The sequence below is a fragment of the Platichthys flesus genome, chromosome 9, assembly GCF_949316205.1.
Source record: "Platichthys flesus chromosome 9, fPlaFle2.1, whole genome shotgun sequence".
Classification (NCBI taxonomy): domain Eukaryota; kingdom Metazoa; phylum Chordata; class Actinopteri; order Pleuronectiformes; family Pleuronectidae; genus Platichthys; species Platichthys flesus.
This window is the reverse complement of record NC_084953.1, coordinates 25,384,889-25,407,880: the sequence shown is the minus strand read 5'-3', so window position 1 is coordinate 25,407,880 and position 22,992 is coordinate 25,384,889. Positions and strand designations below refer to the sequence as shown.

Here is a 22,992-nt window from a genome sequence, read left to right as displayed (position 1 = left end):
AGGTGAAAATTCAGCTCACAGTAACATTTTTATTGGGATGGTTATGATGTAGATGAGGAGTTTACGATTATGTAGTTAATTATTAGTCTATGGTGTCAGATCATCATAACATGTCGCTCAAGGCACTTTAACTGAGTCCTGACCGTTAACGTCATGTCTCATGTTGAAAAATTGATGTTGAGGGCCCCATGCATGTGTTCGCTAAATCTGCCACTTATTTGGTACATCTGGAAATTCGAATCCATTCGGCTCACCCATAAAGACAATGTTGAGAATATATTTTGTTATTGAAAGTGTGAACTGAACTGGACTGTTTTGTATTGATTTGGTCCCATACAAATTAAAAATCAATTGAACATTATGAGAGGTTTCAATAATTGAATTACCTTGTCCTTGCAATCCTCATGAATAAACTGAATGAGTACTTGCTTTATCTGTTTCAGCCCAGAACTGACCTGGTTTACTGTCATGTTTGTGAAGATACTATTTATGGATGAGCTGTGCAACTGGATTGCATTAGATTTGAATCAGACAGATTTACCTAACGAAGTTACCGGAGTAAGAATAGACAGCCCTTCATCTGAGTACAAACACATATAACCAATCTGTCTTGAAGAAAATATTATTTCACTGAAAGGTTTTTTAAATTTAAATCTAAATGATTTATATATTTATCTTTTCCTCCTTTTTCTTGAATGATTTCTTCATTTCACATTCAGATAAAGGTCTGTTGCTGATCGGGTGTCAAAGTCCTGTGCTTTTTATGTCTAATGATTCACAACAGCTTAAGGAACGTTTCAAGGGACTTTGGAGGCTCTAGGCAAAAGGGACCTTCGGCCCCACATCTAACTAAACTAAAACCCTCATTCTATCCTTTAACCAAACCTCTACAAATATGTACTTTTGGGCAGAGAGCTTATGTGATGGGGCTGCACTTTGAGATTTACGACCATAGTATTATTGTAGTCGACTATACAAATATTCGAAGCAGGGGCAGCTGGCAAATAGAGGGCGATAGGGTGCTGCCCTCCCAAAGAATAAAAAATAAAAAGATGATAGTGACACATTCAGTTAATTATCATTGTAATCATCAGTATTATTTTTTAATTGTCTTAAATTATACAAATTCTCAAGACTGATTGTCCTGCCTGCTGCCTCTGAATATCATAGTCCAATCAGCTGCAGCGTCACGCCCTGTTCAGGGTGATTTCCGCTTGGTTGACAAACGCCCACATCGCTCTCTTTTTCAAACTGCATGATGTACATGAACAAAGTTCATTGAAGGGTGAACTGAATTTATCAGTTTACATATGATGAAAGTGTACGTGAGCAACATTCATTCCAACGAGAGTGAATGTCGCTCACGTTCTAATGCATTCTAATCATGTTTGATTTGCTCCAGAGTTTATGAGGCTGCATATAAACATCATCGCAACAATTGTCCACCCCTGAAGTTTAGCAGGACTGATTCGATTGGCAATTGCCTATTTTTGTTAGCCTGACGTTGTCAGACTCACAATTCTAGTCAGAATGTGTGTCTGAGACTGCTCCATTGGGCTGTGATTATGGGGCGTGTTTCAACTGACCAGGAAATAAAATTCCTTTTCGCTCAATTGGATAGACCTACAACCAATCAGAGCAACATAGTATGTGACGTATGTTAAGCAAAACATTGTGAGTTATTTACTAACGCCGGGTTCACACCGGACGCTGAAGCGATGCCGAAGCGACCCTTCAGCGCAGCGTCAAGCCTTAAATAACAGCTGGCTCCCATCCACTCCCATGTTAACACTTTGTGCAGGTCACACCGGAGGCACTGCACCAAGGCTGCCTCGCTCCGTGCAGCGATCGTTTCGCCGTCGAGTCAATTTTTTGCGCTTGACTCGAGTGTATCGCACCAGGAAACACACTGAAAAACGATCTTAAACTATATTGATGACATATTTTATATGATATAAATGATCAAATATGCATCACTCGACCCAATTTGGCACTACTTCACACTCCCTTATCTGCATTAGACTCTGACTTTCATTCTTTACACTCTGATTTCAATTACACATCACATTGTTGTCAAATCACTATACACAATGTTCAGTTGTTGTACACACTTCTCAAGTAAAATCTCAAAGCATCAACCTACAACACACAAATACTCAAATCTCTAAACATTCAGGTCTGTTGAGCAATTTCACCTCATTAACACAGCCGAACAGGAGACTGAAATTGTAGATATGGTTCGTGAGAACAACTCTATCACACTAAGACAAATAAAACTAGGATCCTGGCTGACCATGCTACATTTAGAAACGTCCAGACCGTCAGCCTCTCTACATTGGAGCGTGTTCTTCATAGGACTGCCATGTGGATGAAACAAGTGTTCAGGGTCCCATTTGAACGTGCACATCAAGTAGTTAGGGTGAGAGTTTGTGCTTGCTAGTACCAACATTCAACACTGAAACACGCATGTATTGTACCTGTAATCCAATATTTTTCCTTTTCTACAGTGTCTCACTGTAGCCCACTGTGTTGACCTCTCTGTGTCCATACTGTAACTTGCATTGTCATGCTGTCTGTGTCAGCGGATCCAGGAGCATGACACAGCTAATGTGTTGTACCAGTACATCTTTATTGATTAAACCTGGTGAAGAGGAGGCAACGGGGCAGAAACGTCATTGGCCAGCGGGCCATTGTTGAGGTCCCCGGCCAGCGTGGTGGGAACATCAGAATGTGTGCTGCAATGAGTCACCATGGGATTTTGCACCGTCATGCCCACCTAGGGGCCTATAACGCTGCCCGTCTCCTCGTCTTCCTGGATGGCCTGCATGACCTGCTGGTACCAACTGGCCAGATAGATGACCCACAGCGGCTCGATCACGTTGCCATCTGGGACAATGTGAGCTTCCACTGGGATGCTCAAGTGCGTGAGGGGTTCAAGGACCACCCCCATTTTTCCGTTCTATACCTTCCACCTTATTCTCCTTTCCTGAATCCCATTGAGGAATTATTTTCAGCTTGGAGGTGGAAGGTATATGAACAGAACCCACAGGACCGGGTCCCACTGCTCCAGGCCATGGAGGAGGCTTGTGGTGACGTGAGTGTCGAGGCCTTTCAGCATTTTGATTGTGAGCTTTTCAGTTTTCTGTGTGCAGTTTTGAGAAAGCCTTTATTGTTTTGAAAAACGTGTGTTAACAATTGTGAAAAACTGTAATTTTTGTGAAGGGGGGAGGGGGGTGAGCAGGCCGGTTTACAGTACTGTTCTCTGTTTGTACCGAAATAAACCTTTTTATGCTGCATATTTGTGTGCTATTTTATGTTTTACTATGAAAAAAGTGGGCCTACACTGAGACATTTTACAAAAGTAGAAATGGCTCATTCTCCAGAGTCACTGTCATTCATATGGTGTGTTCCATTTTGATGATTGTGTTTTCAGTTTTGCACTACAGTGTGCTGTAAATGCTTGGTAGTGTGCAAGCAAATGCTTAGTTGTGTGTTCTCAATGAATGGTATATGTGTGTCATTTGGAAATATGGCTGTGTGTACCAAATGAAAACATGAGTTCCATTTTGTGAACAGGTAAGAGATTTGATGGAAAAGAGTCATCTTGCAAAGGGAGTGTCAGGTTTAGCATTTTGTGTGTGATGTTTTCAGTTTTCTGTGTGCAGTTTTGAGAAATCCGTTATTAAAAAACGTGTGTTAACAATTGTGAAAAACTGTAACAATTGTGAAAAACAAGTAAGAGCAACAAGTGGAGCAACAAGTAAGTATATGCTTTTAATCTACTGGATCAACGGGTGATATTATTAGCGCTGCCCGGCGGTTCAGCGTCGCTTCAGTGTCCGGTGTGAACAGCCAAGCGCCGGCGCGATAGGGATTAGTGCAGTGCTTTGGCGTCGCCTCCACGTTCTCTGTTCCTCTTTCAAAATGAATGCGCTGTCGATGTCTTCTAAAACAGACTCAATGGCAGCATCTACACATCTCAGCTCTCCAACGGCAGGCATGTTTGTTGAAAACGAATTCAACCCAAGGGCACTTTGATGACGTGGTTGATTACGTTACCGTTGATCATCTGTCCTTCATCGTATGAAGCCCGCCCTGACAATCTCATTGGTCCGGATGATTTCGAACCGGGCATAATTTCTCCCCAACGGAGCGACTCCAGACCGAACTTCCCGACCTCAAATGTTGTGGGCGGGGCTAAGTTCGTCTGGCATCCAGGCTATGTTTTTGTTACATCTCTGGTTATGAACGGTTTCGTCTAACAGATAATCTTATTAGGTAAGACCAATAAGTAATTAGCAAGCTTATATTTGCAGGAAACAGGGTTTTTATATATGGAAGAGATGGGGTCAACCAGTCAGTGAAGGGCAGAATGTTTTTTTTGACTTTGTGCCCCTCTTAAGTGCAATCGGAATGAATTAACAACAACTACATGAAGTGTATGTAAGATCAGATTTAATCACACATACATAGTGTGAATGTTGTGAACAGGGAGAAGCTCAGTTTAACATGCACCCTGCTGCTCCATTGAAAGAACTACAGAAAGTGAGACGTGAGTGTATTTATTTGACTTCCTGTTTGTCAGGGCAGGGGCAAGGGAGGAGGTCTGTCTTCGCCTTTACAAGCTCTGCATCCAGCTGCTTTAAGGGTTTCAAGCCAGGTTTTCCTCTCTGTACCAGCAGCATACAGCAGCAGCTGGATCAGAGCTTTGGAGAACATGACTGAAGAAACGATTAAATAAGAGGGCTGTTGAATCTGGCACTGGATGCCCAAAGAGTTTATAAGTGAAGACAAATGCATAACCATGGTTAGATAAACAGTTAATGGAAAACATTTTTGAGACGGCTGTGGCTGAGGGGTTGGAGTGGGTCATCCACTCACAAGATGGTCAGCGGTTTCATCCCATTCTCCCCCATTACGCATACCTGACGAGCAGTGCAATTCCACGTTTGAACCATGCCGAACAGCTCTTATCAGATCTAATTGGTTAACATGTACCTGGAAATGAATGGCAAGCTGTTCTGCAGTTTATCTTTCATACATGCAAAATGCAGCGGGAGGTTCACTGCTCAGACTCATTCACAAGAGAAAAACAATTTCACCGGATCCATGTGAATGGTGATGCAGTAGGCAGAGGCAGGAACTAAAGTGTCAACTCTGCTGCAGGGATCACATGATTATGTTTACAGCACATCATGGCCAGCGCTGCATCTTTTCAACACAAACTCTGCACATAGATGCAATATATGAATATGTATACGAATGGTTTGATGGCAAAACTGTATAGTTTAAAGATTAGAAAAGGGCTTTATAAATACAGACCACTTATCATTTAACTGACAAACTTCATATTCCAGCTGTAGCTGAAAAAGACCCGAAACTGATGAGAGATGATTGAAGAAGCTAACTTCACTCACATGTCTTTGTTTTGTCAGAAAGAAGAGCTCCAGGTGTATCAGAAGTACTGTCAGAACAAACCTCGCTCTGAAGTTCTCTGGAGACAGTGTGGAGACAGTCTCTTCTTTCAGGTAACCCACGCATACACGCACGCACAAACACGCACACACGCACGCATGCAAGCATGCACACACACAAACACACACACACACACTAGGACAAAACAACCACCTCAAACTGCATAAACTAATTATCTTTAAGTGAGGCCTCATATAGCAGCAACTAACTGTAACGTGACTCCCCCTAAGATTCAGTTAGTAACATCTTTTTTGGGTGAGAAGTTGATAAGTTCAGCCATTAAGCACTGGTGCTACTGTCTATGACTGACTGCAGTCTTTGTTAAAATACATCCTTTATTTAAGAAACCTTATGAAGGCATTTAACTCACCTGATGGCAAATCTACAAAAACTGCTGTCCCTTTTATGCCTGAACTCAATGAGGTGTTGTGTGTTTTGTTGAGTGTAGTTTTAATGCTAAGTTTAGCCTGTCTGGTGTGTCTGGCGTCCCTTCCTGATGAAGAGCGTTTGGGTTTTCTCACAACAGGAATGCCAGAAGAAACTGGACCACAAACTCTCCCTGGATGCCTACTTGCTAAAGCCTGTCCAGAGGATCACCAAATACCAACTCATGCTCAAGGTAGCCACACACACAAACACATACATACACACATACACACACTAAAATACTTGCGTTGGTTGAATGGCTTGTTTAAATTTGCCCTACAATTAAAAAATATCCAAATTTTGTTTGCCTAATATGTCTGCACGTTAGTGACACGATATTGAGTTGTGCATTGATCTGGATAATGAGTTCGGCCTGCTCCACATAATTTCCCACAAGAGCCACCCAGAGCTCTGTTTGAGTCTGGAGTCACTGTGAGACTTCAGTCATTTCACTACAGATCTAACAGTAATAAACAGATACATCTGGTCTGTATTCTGTAATGTGTAAATCTGCAGGCTTCATCAAGTTATAAAAAGAAATATATGCATTTATCACTTATTACGATACACATTGTTCCACTAAACCATATGTGCCTGTAGATCCTCCAGAGCTTCCTCGTTATAGGTGAGCTGATTTAGCACTGGTCGTCAGTACTCATCCTCTGGTCTTTTCCTCTGAAATTCCAGGCTTATTCTAAAACCATTTAAATGTCAATATTTTGCATTAATACAACATATATGATAGGTTGCTATGGCTCAGTAGGTAGAGTGGGTCGTCCAAAGTGGTTCACATAGATGCACTGTATCATTGTCTTTGTGACTGGCAAACATACTGTAATGTGTCTGAGTGGTCATCAAGACTGGAAAAAGCGCCTTTTAAAATATGAAATATATTTAAAAAAAATAAAAATAGAGATAATTTACCATTTAATTCATTACACTCATCAAAGTCAAAATTAAAACTAGATCAATTGATTACAGAATATGTCTTTTTGATGTTTACAGTGTAAAGCAGAGGTTATCTCAAAAGGGCTGTAATCCCCTCCCCTCCATTTGGCCAGGACTGTTAGCAAGATAAAATAAATACTCTTATCATGATCCTCCACCTGAGCCTCACAAGTGTTTTCTTCTTTTATAATGCCTTGTTCAATCTTTCTAACCAGCTTCCTCCTTCCTGTCTCCCAGGAGATGTTAAAATGCAGTAAAAGTGAGGGCATGGCTGAGCTGGAGGAAGCTCTAGCGACCATGTTGGATATCATCAAGTCTGTCAACGACTCCATGCACCAGATAGCCATCACAGGCTTTGAGGTCAGTATAAAGAATTCAATCATCATTCTTGTACTCGATGAAAATAAAGTTAAATAATTTAATTTGAAATATATAGAAACAAGCAGCTAAGTCATATTAATCAACTTTAGGTTGGTAGACTGCTCAGTATAAAACATACTTTTTGTTTATTTAAAATTATTGTTTACAAAAGTATTCCACCCCTTAATTCACCACTTTGTAAAAGCATCCCTATACCCAGCACAAATATCAGGTACAGGACTGATGATCAGAGGAAACAGGTAGGAAGTGATCTCAGGTGGCAAAGGTAGGTCTTCTCTGGATGTATAGGAGGATACAGGAATCCACAGGAGGTGTGACATAAGACCTGAACTGGCTGGCAGGTGAAGATGATAACCAGAAACAAAAGATGATCTGTCTGACCGTTGGCTAAGAGGATGTGGGAGGCATTAGGCTGACATGACCATGTCACTTTTAAACTTAGTTAGGGTTTAGGCTCTGTACTATGGACCTGGCAGAGTTAAGTCCATTTAATGTCTTTTGATAGGAACTTCAGCGTTCACACACCCACTGGTCCTCTGTGTAATTTCTAGAAAATGTGAGGGTTTCCATGCATGTGTGTGAACACAGCTTTCGTTTCTCACACAGCACAAAGCTTCTGTCTGGGTAAGAGAGTGCTGGATAGAGCAGACACAGATAGATGAACCCCTGGCTCACTGGGCTTTATATAGAATCTCTCCTATGAAAAGTTAGCTGTGGTTTGTCCAAAAAGTCACTATAAAAAGGTTGCATTCCGGAAATCAAAAAGATGGTTTAACAACTATGATAATAGAAACTGTTTGCACCAGTTCTTTTAGAAATGTCACTGGCTGATAGAAAGTCCCAAAACTCGACCAATGGAGTAACTTCAGTCACGCTTTACCTCGACAACCAATGACCTTGATCACAAACCATCAAGGACATTCAGAGATGTAGGGCTGGTACAAGCAAAAAAAGGATTGCCTGAAGTCAGTGTATCCACCTCAGCCTCCTCTCTGCACAGACTTTAAGGAACAATTTCTTCCTTCCCTGGCATTTACAATGCTTTTGCAGCTCATGACCAGAGGAATAGTGGAATAATCAACTTAAGGTAAAGATAACTGAATTCATGACAATGAAATTGGAATAGCTATGGTACAGATTTTGTTTTAATGTCATACAAAAATATCTGTTAGATATTTTGCCTTTGTTTTCCTTCATGGTTTTTTATTTATTTATTCTTAACCGTTGATCTGTCACACTGAAAGAGCCAAAGTGAGATCATGCACATTGAGTGGCTGCCTGCCACCTCTTCAACACCCACCTCTATTTAATCTCCTATTAGTGAGAGATGCTCTAAAAGTCTGACTGTGTTTGTTTGTGTTCACAGGGAAACCTGAGTGAGCTGGGGAAGCTGCTGATGCAGGGATCTTTTAATGTGTGGACTGACCACAAGAGAGGCCACAGCAAGGTACAACCTCACTTCCCTTCATCATCAGTGATGCTGGGTATAAACTTTATAATGCTGTGCTTTTTAACATTGGTCAGTCGAAAGGCTATAAAATAGTTCAGCTACTTCAAATCATGTGTACTTTCCATTTTTAATCCCAATATCTTTAGTTGCATGCTGCACATTTTTTGAATTAATTGCACCAATAACTAGTTGGGGTCTAAAAGTTTTGATTTGTAAGACTCAACAAATGCAAGAGCATAGTGTTTGATTGGTTACACTGTGATAAGGTTTTTTGAGTATAGTTTTAGAGGAGTATTGCTGACCACAATTGCTGATGACACCAAGATTATTTCACAGATGATATATTACCAAGTTACTACACTTTAACCCTTGTAGTTGGACTGTGGAGTGATAGCTGGACAAGCATACAGACAAAATGACTGACTGACCTGATTTCAGGTGAAGGACCTGGCCAGGTTTAAGCCCATGCAGCGGCACCTTTTCCTGTATGACAAGATGCTGCTGTTTTGTAAGAAGCGAGAGGAGACCATCGAGGGCCATGATAAGACCCCATCCTACAGCTTCAAACACTCACTCAAGGTCAGATACTAATCAGCCATCACCCATCACCACCTGAAAAAAAGGTTATTTTTTCCCAGTTACCCCTTTTGTTGAGTTTGTGTGATTTCCTTGTGTCCGAACGAAGTGATAAAGTGTCTGCAGCCCTACATGTTTTCAGTTGAACTTTTCTCTTAATCAAAGGCTCCCTCTGGGCTTGTCAACCTATAGAAATGCTGAGGACCTGTATTGTTAATTGAGGACACACATGCACCAATGCACATGTGTGACATGACACACATTCCTGTCAGTGGGGTCACAGTCTTCCAGGGACCTACAGCTGGTGGTAACACATTGTGATGTGAAGCAATGGTAATTTCTGGTTAGTGCAACCCACAGTAAACACAATACAGACTCACTATCACTGTATAAATGTGTTATGATGCATGTGTACGTTGCCTATACACGTGTTCAGTACAATCTGTGTGTGTGTTTAACTGGTACAAGCTTTGGTGTCTATTATTTGGGGTTGGACAGTTAGATTATTGGCCATGTAAGAAACTATACAATACTCTAAATCCATCAATAATCAATCACCTTCTTTAAGACTGTGTCAGACAGTCAACCATATCAGAGTTTTGAGGGAGTGCGAGGCAAAGCCGAGGGTGTGACTGGGCTTCCACCTAAACAAGGATTCAAAAATCACCTGAATTCAAACTCACCATCATCATTCTCTTGTGTGATTTTAAAATAACAGGTTTAGAAATACGATACGAATGGAAGAAGCACAGCCGCGTAGATAACATGGAACCAGAGCAGCTGCACCTTATTGCATGTGAACAAATGTTTTGTTTTACCAGCAGTGGTTTGCTGACATCTCTCCATACAAACCTTTGGCATTATAAGGAGGTTCTACTAGAAAAAGGACTCTACAAAAAGCAAGTCATAACCAGATCAGGATCTAATACTCATATATATGTTTCTATAATTGTTTACATCGAAAACTTCGGCCTCAGTGGCTTCTGCATCTCAGAGCATCTTTGTCTTTCTGTCTGTCCAGATGAGCGCTGTGGGCATCACAGAGAACGTTAAAGGAGACAGCAAGAAGTTTGAGGTGTGGTACAACGGCAGAGAGGAGGTTTACATCATCCAGGTATGATATATATATATATATGTATATATAGATACACTTATTATATTTTGCCTATACTATACAAATCTTACTTTCAAGAAAAAATATTCTTTCAACTTTTGTAACTGAAGTTTCACCATATTATTTGTTTTTGTTTCCATTGCTGTCATGGCAACTGTGCTGTCTGTAAAGCAGAGTCACTGATCTGACTCCAGCAGAAGAACATTGATGTTTGCTTTCATCTTGTCTTATTTTTATATGTCAAAGTTAGTTAATACTAAATATTAAACCAGCAAACCACCAAAAAATGTCATTAATTTAACATGGAGTGAAACACTAATGGTAAATTAAGATGGATATTTTAGTGTTGTAACATTTTGATAGCTAAGAACCACTTCATTGTTTCATTAATGTTTAATTTGGTTCATACATGATTGTTGGGAGGCTTCAAGTGTTCTTTTCCATGATCATCCTCTTGGGGACAGTGTTGCACCTCACACATTTCCCCACTAAAAAGTTTCTCTCTCAAAGTAATAAAGGGGTATTGTTATGCAAGGTACTTGATTTGTGTGTGTGTGTGTGTGTGTGTGTGTGTACGTGTGTGTGGTATGTTTATTATTCCCCAGGCTCCTTCCATGGATGTTAAAAATATGTGGGTGTCAGAGATTCGCAAAGTTCTTACAGGCCAGTTGGAGGCATGCAGAGGTATGCACACACACACACACACACACACACACACACACAATTACCTGTTTCGTAGTCTATTGGTTTTGGGTCACAAAGGTTTACATTGCTTACTAATAAACTATGAATGGACTAACTGAAAACAGTACATTAAATTTGTGCTGTTTACATAACTTAAATGATTTGACTCAGTTTCTTCAGTAGCCTCCTCCAGGACCACACAGGACATTCTAAATGTATTGCACATATTTTGTTATGTTACATATATCTTTTTCCAAGGCACCAGACCAAAAATGTATCAATACATGGCAAATCAGTGGCGTGTTCCTTTTTCGTTTAAGTCATTTATTAAAGAATAATGCATTCCATATTTTGCACTTCCACGATGTGAAGACAAAACAAATAATGACAAGATGAGTCTCTGAAAAATAGTGACAGTATTTTCTGACATTTATGTGGATGAAAATAACGATAACAAATCAATGTATTATTTTCAAATATAATAATAGTGCTAAAACAAATGCAGTATAGAAATGTGCTGTACATCCACTTTCAGACAAACCAACTTACTCACGGTCTGTGTGTCCACTGGCTCCCTGTTGTTTTGCACCTCCCTCTGCCTTTTGTCCACAGTTCCACTCTGTGGTCCTGAGTGACACGAAAAAAAAACTCTGTATGCCACACACTCACCCCGACTGACAGCCCAACTGTGTGTGTGTGTGTGTGTGTGTGTGTGTGTGTGTGTGTGTGTGTGTGTGTGTGTGTGTGTCTGAAGGTGTGAACAGACTGATAACACCGCAGTCATGTCATGAAGCCTGAAGAGCAGACACTTTGGAAGCTCTGATGGTCCACTGCGTGTGTTGGGTGTGTGTTGTGGGTGTGTGTGTGTAAGTGTGTGTGTGTGTGTGTGCGTGTGTTTACAACTGTGACTCCATGTAAGGAATGTAGAGAGAGACTAAAATTGGTCTGGGAAAAGAGATGGAGTGGAACCTGATGGGAAGAAAGGAGAAGAGAGTGGTGAAACGATGGAATAGTGACAAAGAAACTGACAGAGAGAGATTTCCAGGGTGGGGATGGAGGCTGAGAGGCAGTTCAGCTGGGAATGAAGAGTCGTACACGAGGAGGGAAGGGTGAGGGTGAGAACAAAGCAAGAGGGAGCAAAGGACTAAAAAGGAGAACAGCTGTTGTGTTTTAGCTGTGTGTTAAAAAGAATGAGAGAAGATGGGTGATGATGAGACAGAGAAGAGAGCTTGAGCGTGTGTCAATGTATTGTTTAATCTTTTGGTATTAAGACAAAATCACTTTAGTTTAAGCAAAAATTCTCATAGTAGTTTTTAAGAATGAACACACTCATATCCATGAAAACCAAGCAAACTGTAGTGAAGACCATGAGACGTTGAAGTAGTGAAGGTTTATGCTTTATCTAAGGTTGAGAATTGGTGACTATATCTATCAGTGGAAATACTCATACCAAAGATGAGCTGAGCTATGTAGTGACATCACTCCAAAGAAATGTGACAGGAATCTGATGATCAGCAGCTGAACTGTAACAACGGCTGTTGACTAAAACTATGTCGCACAATGACGGCGGGTACTGCAGGTATGGATCTTTATGTTGGTGATGATATGACTGACTGCTTGAGATTCTTGTTTGATGAATGAGTTTTGATATTGATAAGTTTGTGAGTAGTAGTGGATCCTGGACCCATTTACTGACACAAAGTTGAATGAAAACCAGATACAGCGCAAAACCAAACCATTCTGTAAAATAAACAGCCCATGATAAGTCCCTCATCATTAGTCGTTCTGTGGTGTAGCTGTGATTTGTATGCTACTCCATAGCAAACTAATGTCTGTGGTAACAATGAAATCCAGATAACAGCCTGTCTCATACTGATATTTCCATTCACTTTTCATTGTGCTGAAGTAGATACACATTTCTCAACGGCAGACATCTCAGAATTTGATCGGACACATACACACAAGTTTGTACTAATATCTTTGTGAGAACCCTCATTGACGTTATGCATGCCCTAGCACCTTACCCCTAACCCTAACCCTAAGACCAAGTCTTACCCTCTTACAGCCCACTGAAAAATGAGGACCAGTCAAAATGTCCTCACTTTCCAAAAATGCCCTCACTCTGCTTTAAATGGTCCTCACAAAGATATATGAACAGGAACATTTACACACTGTGGCTTGATATCTCACTGTGTTTCTGAGAGTTGTAAACATACCAAACATTACATATTCTGTTTGGAACAATTGATGATGGATGCCACAAACATAAAGTGTCAGGACTTACCTTTACTGAGCCAGTTCTCAGGTGCATCATGAACAAAATGTAATGTTTACATTGACATTGATACAACAACATGTCATAGTATACAGGGCCTTTATTTGGCAACCTTGTGTTGTGAAGAAATACTGTAGGTAACATTGATGAATAAATCCGGAAGTTACAATCTGCAACATCATCAAGATCACATTTTCCTTTCTCTATTAACATGAGCCACCATTGGCTCGTCATGATAGAGACAACAGGCGGAACAGACAGAAGGCTGAGCTGAAACAAGATGGTGACACACCCTAGGAAAATGAACCCTAACCCAACAGAATTGTTTTGTTTCATCCTATTAACTTTAACTCTTCCAGTTTAAACTTTGTTCATCCAACACATAGTTATGTTAACTGTATTTTACTAACAGTGATTGCTCATTTGCTAATGCTGTGCCCACTGGGAATTTTCATTTTATAAAGGAGCTCTCTTTATGTTTATTTTTCATCACATATTGCGTCAAGTCCTATTTTTAACCTTCACCTTTTAACCGCTATATTGCTGGACTACTCATTGTTAATATGCCAAAATATAAGCTATAGTTTTAACAGTGTACGACTCCCTGTTTGATAATATATCAGTTTCTGTTTTGTTAATACAGGTGAGCCACCCAGCACAGATAAAGCTGTGAGCACTATTTGCTGTAGTGAATGTGGATAACACATCACTGCACAGACCTCAGTGTGACCAGCCTTTATAAATAAAACATTGCTAGCCCCATGATGAAAGAATATATCCCTTCTGCTGAATACAATATTTGGAGCATATTGAATGGCTCAACGCTGACTCTGCATTTCTGCAGCAGCTTCATTGGTCGCTTGGAACAGGAGTTGTCAAGCCAGATCATTCACACAGCTTGGTATTTCACTTATGTGAGCTATGCATTCGGGCAAGTCGATGCCTCACTGTCTGCATTTTAGTTACTAGATTCTTCTCCAAAGATTTCCTGTCATACAGCACAATCCTGTGGCAGGCAACATTTGTTACCGTTGCATTTATGAAGCCTCTTGTTTAGATATGGGTTGGCTTCTGGAGCTTTATCCCCGGTGGGTTCGCTGCGCTGGTGTTTTGTACTTTTTGTTTATAGAGCCACAAAGTGATTTCCATCAGGCCAATAAAAGCAGCTTCTAGGGTTGACACTGCAGCTTGGGAGATTTTAAAGACTGGAAATGACTTGTTATCCTCTCACACACTGCTAACACACTCCTCTCTTGTATCCTTCATGCTGTGCACAGTACAGATTCAACAGGACTAGACACTAATGAATAACTCAGACACTTACAAAGCTCAAACACAACCTCTAGTTTAGTTGTAGGTCCCCATTTTATTTGTCTTATGCACACATGTGCAGGCACATTAAACCAGTTCACTGTTCCAAGATGCACAACAATGCAAACAAAGGCAGGAAAGAAGAAGGCTAATAAGTAATAGCATTGGATGTTCACAATGTAGGTTTTAAAAAAGCAGCTTTATTTGTATGAGGAAGGAAATGCTGTCATCAGGTTTGTTTTATAGGGAGGACGTTCAATTGAAAGTGGTCGCAGAATTCTCAGCATCACTCACGTGGAAGAATTTATATATAGTGGACAATATTCCCTCGGACAGTATGTGTCAGTGATAATCTGTATGCTGTCTATCTATCTATCTATCTATCTATCTATACACATTGACAAATGGGACAGCAGAGACATCACATCTCATCTTAAAGCTGGCTCTTGTTACCATCTGATCTTCCTTTAACTTCAACAAGGTCATCTTCATAGCTTGAAATTCAACCAAACTGTGGAAGTTCCTAAAGAAACATTGTTGTCATTTGATGAAGAGTAAAATGTAATGTCTCCGTTATGTTTACAGAGGCAAGCCAGCTCAACATCTATGGAGTTCCAATGAGGTAAGCATTCAATTTATTTTGACTTACAAACTACAAAATGACATGAAGTCTCTTTTTAAAAACCACTAAATTAGAGGGAAAAGGTGAAATCACTAACTAAAATGCAGATTTTTACAGATGATCTGAAACCTTGCACTCTGCTGTCAGATGGTGGAAAATGAAGTTGTTGACACTCTGCCTCATTTACCCACAACAGCAGAAGTGTGCGGAAGCTTGCGCTGAGACAGTCTGATTCATCCAGTCCAGAGTCCGGTTTCAGGAGGAGCAACCCCAGCCCAAACATGAGACAGAAGAGAGGTCAGAGCTCCCACACACGTTCTTTTGTCCTGCAAAAATGTCATCCCTGATATATGAAATAGATATAGACTTCAGAGCAATTCAAATTAACTATACATGAAGTGTGAAGTGAAGTGTGAAGTGTGGGTGGCTGTGGCCCAGGAAGTAGGGCAGGTCATCCACTTACCAGAAGGTTAGTGGACAGCCAGGTGAGTTAGCACACACACGAACATGCGCATACAGTACATGCACGTATGCATGCATGCAAACACACACACACACACACACACACACACACACACACACACACACACACACACGCACACACACACACACACACAAACACACACACACACTCTGGGGAAATAGAGTCACTTGGAGGTCATACAGCAAGAGGTACCGGTCAGACATTACATCATCACTGATTTAAAGGGAGAGAGAAGGGGGCTGAATAGAAATTTAGTAAAAGAACACAATTAACTGCAGTAGAACAGAGGATATGGCTTATAATTGTAATTAGAAAAATCTCTGCCACACAGAACAAAAAAATTATCATAACATCCTACAAGCACCAGAGACAGCTAACTATTCTAGACTCATCATATATAGTTAGCTATGAGAGAAAAGTGAAAATATAAAAAAATATATTCTCAATTATTAACTCCGTTGTCAGTTTATTTGCAGGATTTTGCCCATGTAGTGGATTCCCTCACATTTTCAAATTAAATCTATTTTCTGAACTGTGAGCAGCATTTCCCCCCATGGACCAGCAGAAGGCTATGAATAATATGCTGAGGTCTGAGGCAACTGAGAGCTGCTGTTTCCAGAGCAGTGGAAAATAGCAGCTTACTAGTGAATGTGTTGTGAAACTACGACGGAGTCAAGGCGACAGCAGTCGTCCTCCACACTTATCTCCAGGGACCCACCCTGTCTCGTACCTTTTTACCTCGTACCCGTATCTTTTTTTGTCTCTCATCATTCCTGCTGGGGAGTCTACCCAGACAGAGTGTGTCATATGCTGTACAAATTGTAAAATCAATTGACGCAAATTTATTATTTGTCATATTGAGCAATAGAAATACAATTTGATGTGACTTTAGATGCCCTCAGTGAAAATATGAGAGCTCTTTGTTAAACTCACCGAAGATAGAGTTGATAAGTCTAAAACCACAGAGACATCAGTGGGCTACTCCTCAGTCATAAGCAACACTTTTAGGGGGTGGGGGTGGACAATATTTGCCTAACTTAAAAGATGAGGTTTAGAGAAGATAATCAGGAAATGAGGACTAAAGAGATGAGGAACAAATTGGAAAAGGAAAAGGTCAAAGGTCAGATATGAACAGGCTTCCACAATTAGAATCACAATTCCAACCCATGTTAATTTGTTCTCAGAGGATGTGTGTGACCTGCTCCTGTGATTTAGTCTGAATAATAAGTCTGAACCCAGCTAACGTGTCTTGTGAGAACTATCAAACACCACTAGAGGTCCCTGTGGCTAAAGTTTAACCTCACAACGTCGCAGGCCTGGTTCAAGTTTGAACACACAGTCCTGTTTCAGAGCGGTGCTCAACAGCTAATTTCAACTTAAATTTGATTGCTAACAGTCAAGTCTTTCACAATATTTGAATATATCACTGTAAAAAGGTGTATCAAACACACTATAAAATAAAGGGTTCATTCATTGCAACCTTACGTTCATCAATGCAGCAGCACCTGCTGACAGGATGATAATTCACAGATTGTTGTTGTGTGAGGTTCATGATCTGAGGTGTCACATGCTCAACATTCAAATAACATCAGCTTTAAAACATGAGAAGTTTAAGATGCAGTTTGTCTGAGGCGAAGTGAAATCTGTCCGCATTAACAAGCTAACGTCTTGTTAGTGGAGACCTGCATGTGACAACATATAAACAGCTGGATGTTTTTTTTTTACACTACAAACATCAGCTAACATCAGCAGACTCTTTCAAGGTGCGTGCTGCGCTGATAAAATCCTGATTTTACAATGGCAACTTCATCTGACGAAGTTAACAAGAACAGGAAGTTAGAAGCAATGGAAAACGCTTATTTATTTATTTCTAACCTTAAAGACGTTAGTTCCGCACAGCCGCTAAGCTGGTCGCTCTTTAGCCACAAACACACTCAAACATACAGCTGGCATTTTACAGCTCGCACACTCTGGATCTCTGTTTTGGAGCGAGAGAAACTTTCATGGATCTATTTGTCAAAAACATAGATGTTTCTGTAAGACAGACTGAAGTCGAAAAACACTGAAGGTGTGGATTGAACTTTAGTTCTTGACTTTATATGTGGTTCAAAATAGCTTTAAGTGCCCCGGAACAAACCAAGTGCCTCTATTCTCCTTTTTGTCTCTGCTCCATCCCTGGTGGCTTTATACAGTGCACACACACACAAACACTTATCTTCCAATCTCCACGGCTAGTAAGAAGCTAAGGGTAAGGCACAGTGGAAAGCAGCTGTTGTTTTTGGTCTCTCCCCTCTAAATGGGTGCATGGCCACTGTTATGAAACCAGCAGTCGAAAGTCATACCTGTCTCCTCGCATCCATTCACACCTCCCACTCTTTTCTCCGTCTCTGTCATCTTCTGTCTCTTTCACTTGTAATCTGTTCATCTCTCCTCCGGTCAACCTCCCGGACACTTTTTTTTCTTTCAACTGCACATGCAGTCTTATTTCTGCTTTTAAGATTCTAAGAAAAATTACTGGGCAAAAGATGATCAGCAAGGCGACGGTTGTGTTGTAATGTAGCCAGATCTCTTCCCTTTATCCCTCCTGCTTTTTCTCCATCATTGATAATGATGATGGCAGTAAAAAGAGCAGTTAGACAGTTAATCCTACTTTGCATGGGCCGAGGGCAAAAGCTGTCCACAAACCAAAACACACATCTCATAAAGACATGTATAAAGACTAAATGAAAAATATGTGATGTATTAAAGCATTGCACTGTTACTGCTTCCTTGTTAGTTAATTCTGCTCAGTAGAAATGTATACTGTATACAGAATGAGTGTATACCATCAGTAGTAAACAGGTTATGGTCTCACTGCTCATTGTGTTTACACTTTTACACATAAGAATTGACTTTACTTGTCCTGTCTCTGTAAGGAAAATTAAGTTGAACCTAGAAACATATCTGTCTGTGGATGTGTGAGAGGGACAGAGTGTGTGATGGTGCCTTTGACCAAGGACAAGGCCGAAAAAAATCATCTGATAAAAGTTTATCATGCAAACTTGCTTGAATAGGCAGACAGACTCTGAATATTCTCCCTCAGAGAGGTCGTTGTGCTCTTTAGCTCCGACAGGCACACACACACACATAGAGCAAGCAGTCAGACACACTCAATTTTAAATGGGTTAAACTGAAGTGTTTTCCCATCAGTGTACATTCAGAAACCAATCATGACAAAAGTGGAAAAGTGTTTTTGGATTAGGTTGAGCAGCTCAAGGACAGTCAGACACTCAGACACTGTCGCCCCAGTCTCAGGTTGTCGCAGATCATCTCATGTCATCTCAGGTTGTCTCAGGTTGTCTCAGGTAGTCTTTGGTTGTCCTAAGTTGTCTCAGGTTGTCTCAGGTAGCATGCAGTCTGGAGCAAGTTTTCTCTGTATAGCCTGTATTCCCCTCCCCCTCCTCACTTTAGAACAGTTCACCCCCATAGCAAGCTTGACCACAGCCATGGTATTATCTAGGTGATGGGTGAAAAGAAACAGCAGACACCATGTCTTGTTTACAGTGCTGTGGATATTGTTTTGACCAGAAAAAACAACTACAAATGCTCAGACAAGCATGCCAGGCAGGTCGGTGGCAATAGTCTATTAGATGAATGCTGTGGTCCAAGTATTATTGGGCGAGGCAGAAACTAGTTCATCTGAGTAATGTGCTGCAGTGATGCTAAATTTAGCTAACCTAGCAGTGCTAACCAAACGTAGAGAAGCCACTGTATAGCTGCCATTGTTGTTGTTTTATTTGGCACATGCCAATTATACGTAACAAAGTAAGCTCTGACGTCATTGTCTCCCAAACACAACATTTTACACAAGGATACGACCCAAACGCATGAGGAAAACGTTTAAACATTAAACAATATTAAAGAATGATAGCTGTGAAAACAGATCCATTAAAACAACTTTTAACTATGATGCCGTTGAAAGATTATCTTGTATCCATTTGAACTTAAACTTTCAACACAAAGTGTGCACAAACCGAAGATTAGTATAGTTCAAAATACTGGAAGGCTGAGAAAGTGTATCACTTTGGGTGAGGCTGTGGCTCAGGTGATGGAGGTCATCGCCCACTATTCTGAAGGTTGGGGGTTCTGTTCAAACTGGTCGTTTGTTGAAATGCCCTTGAGCAAGATATTGAACCCCAGCTTTCTTCTGATGGTTATTTTGTCAGTGGGGTGTGGTACATGGTATGGGATTTGTGAGTGATAGAGTATTGCAATGGGTCAATGTAACGCATATATGTGTTATATAAACGCAGTCTCTGTGTATACCACTTACATCAGATACATTCATGAACAGGTTTAAATGGAGTGTTTCTTGTTGTGTGTCTGTGCATCCGCCTTCTTCTGCTATTAGGCTGCTATTATATATTCTTATGTTTATATATATTTTTTTCCACTTAAACCGAGGTTCTTTCTTTCTGACATTTATTAACAATCAGCCAATCTTGTGCTGCTCCATTTCAATGAAACCTGGTAATAGCACCTTTAATCAAGATCTTTTGAAATCTAATAGAAATATACTTTAACAGACTCTGCTTCCTTTTACTTATATATAAAGCTGAGAAACGAACCTCAATGCTTATTAAATATTGACTGACATATGCACGTAGTATAAAAGATACTTGATGTTTTGTTAAATTACTTTTTCTTTTCAGTCATTTCTATATTGCCAATGCACACAGTCAGAATCTATGCTTAGTGGCAGTAAACATTTCAGTGTGGACTTTATTAAGATTTTAGTAACTTTTGTAAAATAGATTTCTTCTTGCCAGCTCATATTTAATTCCTCTGGTGGGGAATTTTAAGCTTAAGTAAATAATACAGGTAAACAGTTATATTGATATTGGGATATAAATAATATTGACTGGTAAGAAAGAAACATTAATGCGATGAGATGATTTGTCTTAAAACCATGCCCTTTTTATTTATCACTCATCCACTGAGCAGTGTGACATATTTTCTTAAATTAAATATTGTGTTGAAACATCGACAAACGAACAACAAACCAAACAAGAGTATTTAAATATCTAACTACAAAATAGTTTTTGAAGTTGTTAGGGAGGCTCAGTTATCACATTGCCATCAACAGACAACTTTTTCAAACCACGCTCTCTGCCTTCTGTTCTTAATCTTATTAACTTGCTCTACTAACAACAGCTCCCTCTCGCTTTCCCACTCAGTCGATGCTTCCGCCAGCCAATCAGGCAACTCGGTTGCTAACGCTAGGAAACGCTTCACATTGCAGGGACTTTCAAACAGGAGGTCTCTCCAATCAGGTAAAAGTATGACATCAGCATGTCGGCTTCTCGCTGGCATCTTTATAAACACCGACATCGTCCTTGTTTGTTTTTCATAAGCATAATGAGAATCATCATCATCATCATCATCATCATCATCATCATTTTGATCAGCAGCTGCAGCTTCTCTCCTGTCTCAGTCCTTTCATGTTCAGTCTCCACTCTCCTGTCTCACAACTCATGTTGTCCTTTGCTTTCTTTTTTCCCCCTCAGATGTTAAATCGATTTCTCTGTCAGTGTGTAACTCGTGTTGAAGGGTAGATCTCTTCACGTGTCCTAGAGCCTGCGGCGTCTCAGCATACTAAAGGCCACATCTCCCTGTTCTCCCCCTTCTCAGCTTTTATCTGTTCACGTTAGTATCATCTGCATCTGCCTGAACGACAGCAAAGAAACTAGTAAAGAGAGGAATGGTGTCCAGCTGAAGTGACAAGGTTTGAAGATAGTGAGACAGCCGGTGATTAACAGACAGACAGGCAAGGCTAAATTCTTTGGGGCAATGCTGCACTAAATGCCATCCTTTAATATTCAAGACCCATCTAAAGTTTGGAGGCATATTAACATTTTTGGAGGAGGATGATCCGTTCAGGTTCTGTTTTCCATGTCCTGTTTTCAAGCCACACATGTCTTTAATGAGACTGATATGTGAGGCATGACGATTGAAATTTTTGTTATCCTTCTTACTACAAATAATAAGTAAAAGAATAAATAAAATAGGTTTCTGGCAAGTGAGAATTTGTCATTCAATACTTAAATATGCCTGTCTACAGTGTTTCGACCACTCATTGTCTTGTAGGGGACTAACTACTGGCAGCTATGGGCGTTTCTCAAATGTGATGACAGCAAGAAGCTGTTCATTAACAACTATGGCTGCTACTGAAGAAGTTGGCATAGATGTTCCATATCAGTTATATCAGACCTGAAAAGAACAGCAAGGAACAACAGTGAAGGCTTTTCTCCATGAAAGAGATGTTTTCACTCTTCTCCTGATTGGTTTCAGCAGCTGTGATAAGATTAAGATGCATTTATTAGTCTCAAACACATGCACAGATATGCAAAGGCACACTCATGCAGGTAGGGAAATTTAATCTCTGCTTTTGACCCATCTGGTGCAGGACACGCATAGCAGTGAGCGACCATGTACGGCGCTCGGGGAGCAGATGTTGGGGGAGTAAGGTGCCTTGCTCAGGGGCACTAGACAGGGTAGGGAGACTCTTGGATTTTTGCACAGATCAATCCAGGTTCGTCTTTTGTTGTCTCTCCGTGGAGTCAAACCAGAGACGAACCAGAGACCTTCTCTGCCCATAGTCCAAGTTTCTGCCACTAGACCACCGCCTCTCCCGGAAGGGATGGTTTATCCAATCACCTGCCAAGTACTTTTTGAAAGTGCCTGTCCTTTTCATTCTCCAACAAAGCGCTCTCAGATGGTTCTGTGAAACAAACAATGTCAGGTTCCACCAGGGCTTCTGGAACCTTGTTCCTTCATTCACAGCATTTATAGAAACTCAATGGTTTGCCCAGTGGTGAACGGTGAAATGAGATTTCATACACTTAATTGTCATTATCATTTAGCTTTATTCAGTCTTGTTAGCATATGACCAAGGCCTCCCAATCAATGAGAGCAAATCCCTGCAGGCAGGTTCCAAGGTCGGATGGAAACTAAGAGAGTGGAGGCTGTTACAGCAGCAGATTTAATGCTCAGGTTTGTTTTAATACTGGAATGATTTCTCTTTAGATTTTATAGAATTAAAATGTCACTAAAATCTATTGGACTTTTCATGCTTTGGCAGTCAATAAGCAGAAGATACAGAACTGTATAATGTTCTGGCCCAAAGTTTCAGAATGAACTCATTCCTTGCAAAAATGACTTACAGTTGGTCTGCATACAATATAACAAAACAATACAATAATAATAT

General features: G+C 40.5%; 1 protein-coding gene across 6 annotated transcripts in view; it reads left to right on the top strand.

Moving 5' to 3' along the window:
* Window positions 1–22,992, top strand: part of mcf2l2 (MCF.2 cell line derived transforming sequence-like 2) — a 121,030-nt gene that overhangs the window by 80,056 nt on the left and 17,982 nt on the right. For 2 of the 6 annotated variants that reach the window (XM_062396341.1, XM_062396339.1), the window contains exons 19-28: window positions 5,436–5,528; window positions 6,002–6,094; window positions 7,087–7,209; window positions 8,597–8,677; window positions 9,119–9,259; window positions 10,278–10,370; window positions 10,976–11,054; window positions 15,226–15,262; window positions 15,459–15,559; window positions 20,963–21,058. In XM_062396341.1, the coding sequence (XP_062252325.1) occupies window positions 5,436–5,528; window positions 6,002–6,094; window positions 7,087–7,209; window positions 8,597–8,677; window positions 9,119–9,259; window positions 10,278–10,370; window positions 10,976–11,054; window positions 15,226–15,262; window positions 15,459–15,559; window positions 20,963–21,058 (937 nt within the window). The remainder of the gene's footprint in view (window positions 1–5,435; window positions 5,529–6,001; window positions 6,095–7,086; window positions 7,210–8,596; window positions 8,678–9,118; window positions 9,260–10,277; window positions 10,371–10,975; window positions 11,055–15,225; window positions 15,263–15,458; window positions 15,560–20,962; window positions 21,059–22,992) is intronic. The other 4 variants (XM_062396343.1, XM_062396342.1, XM_062396340.1 and 1 more) reach the window with 3 other exon arrangements.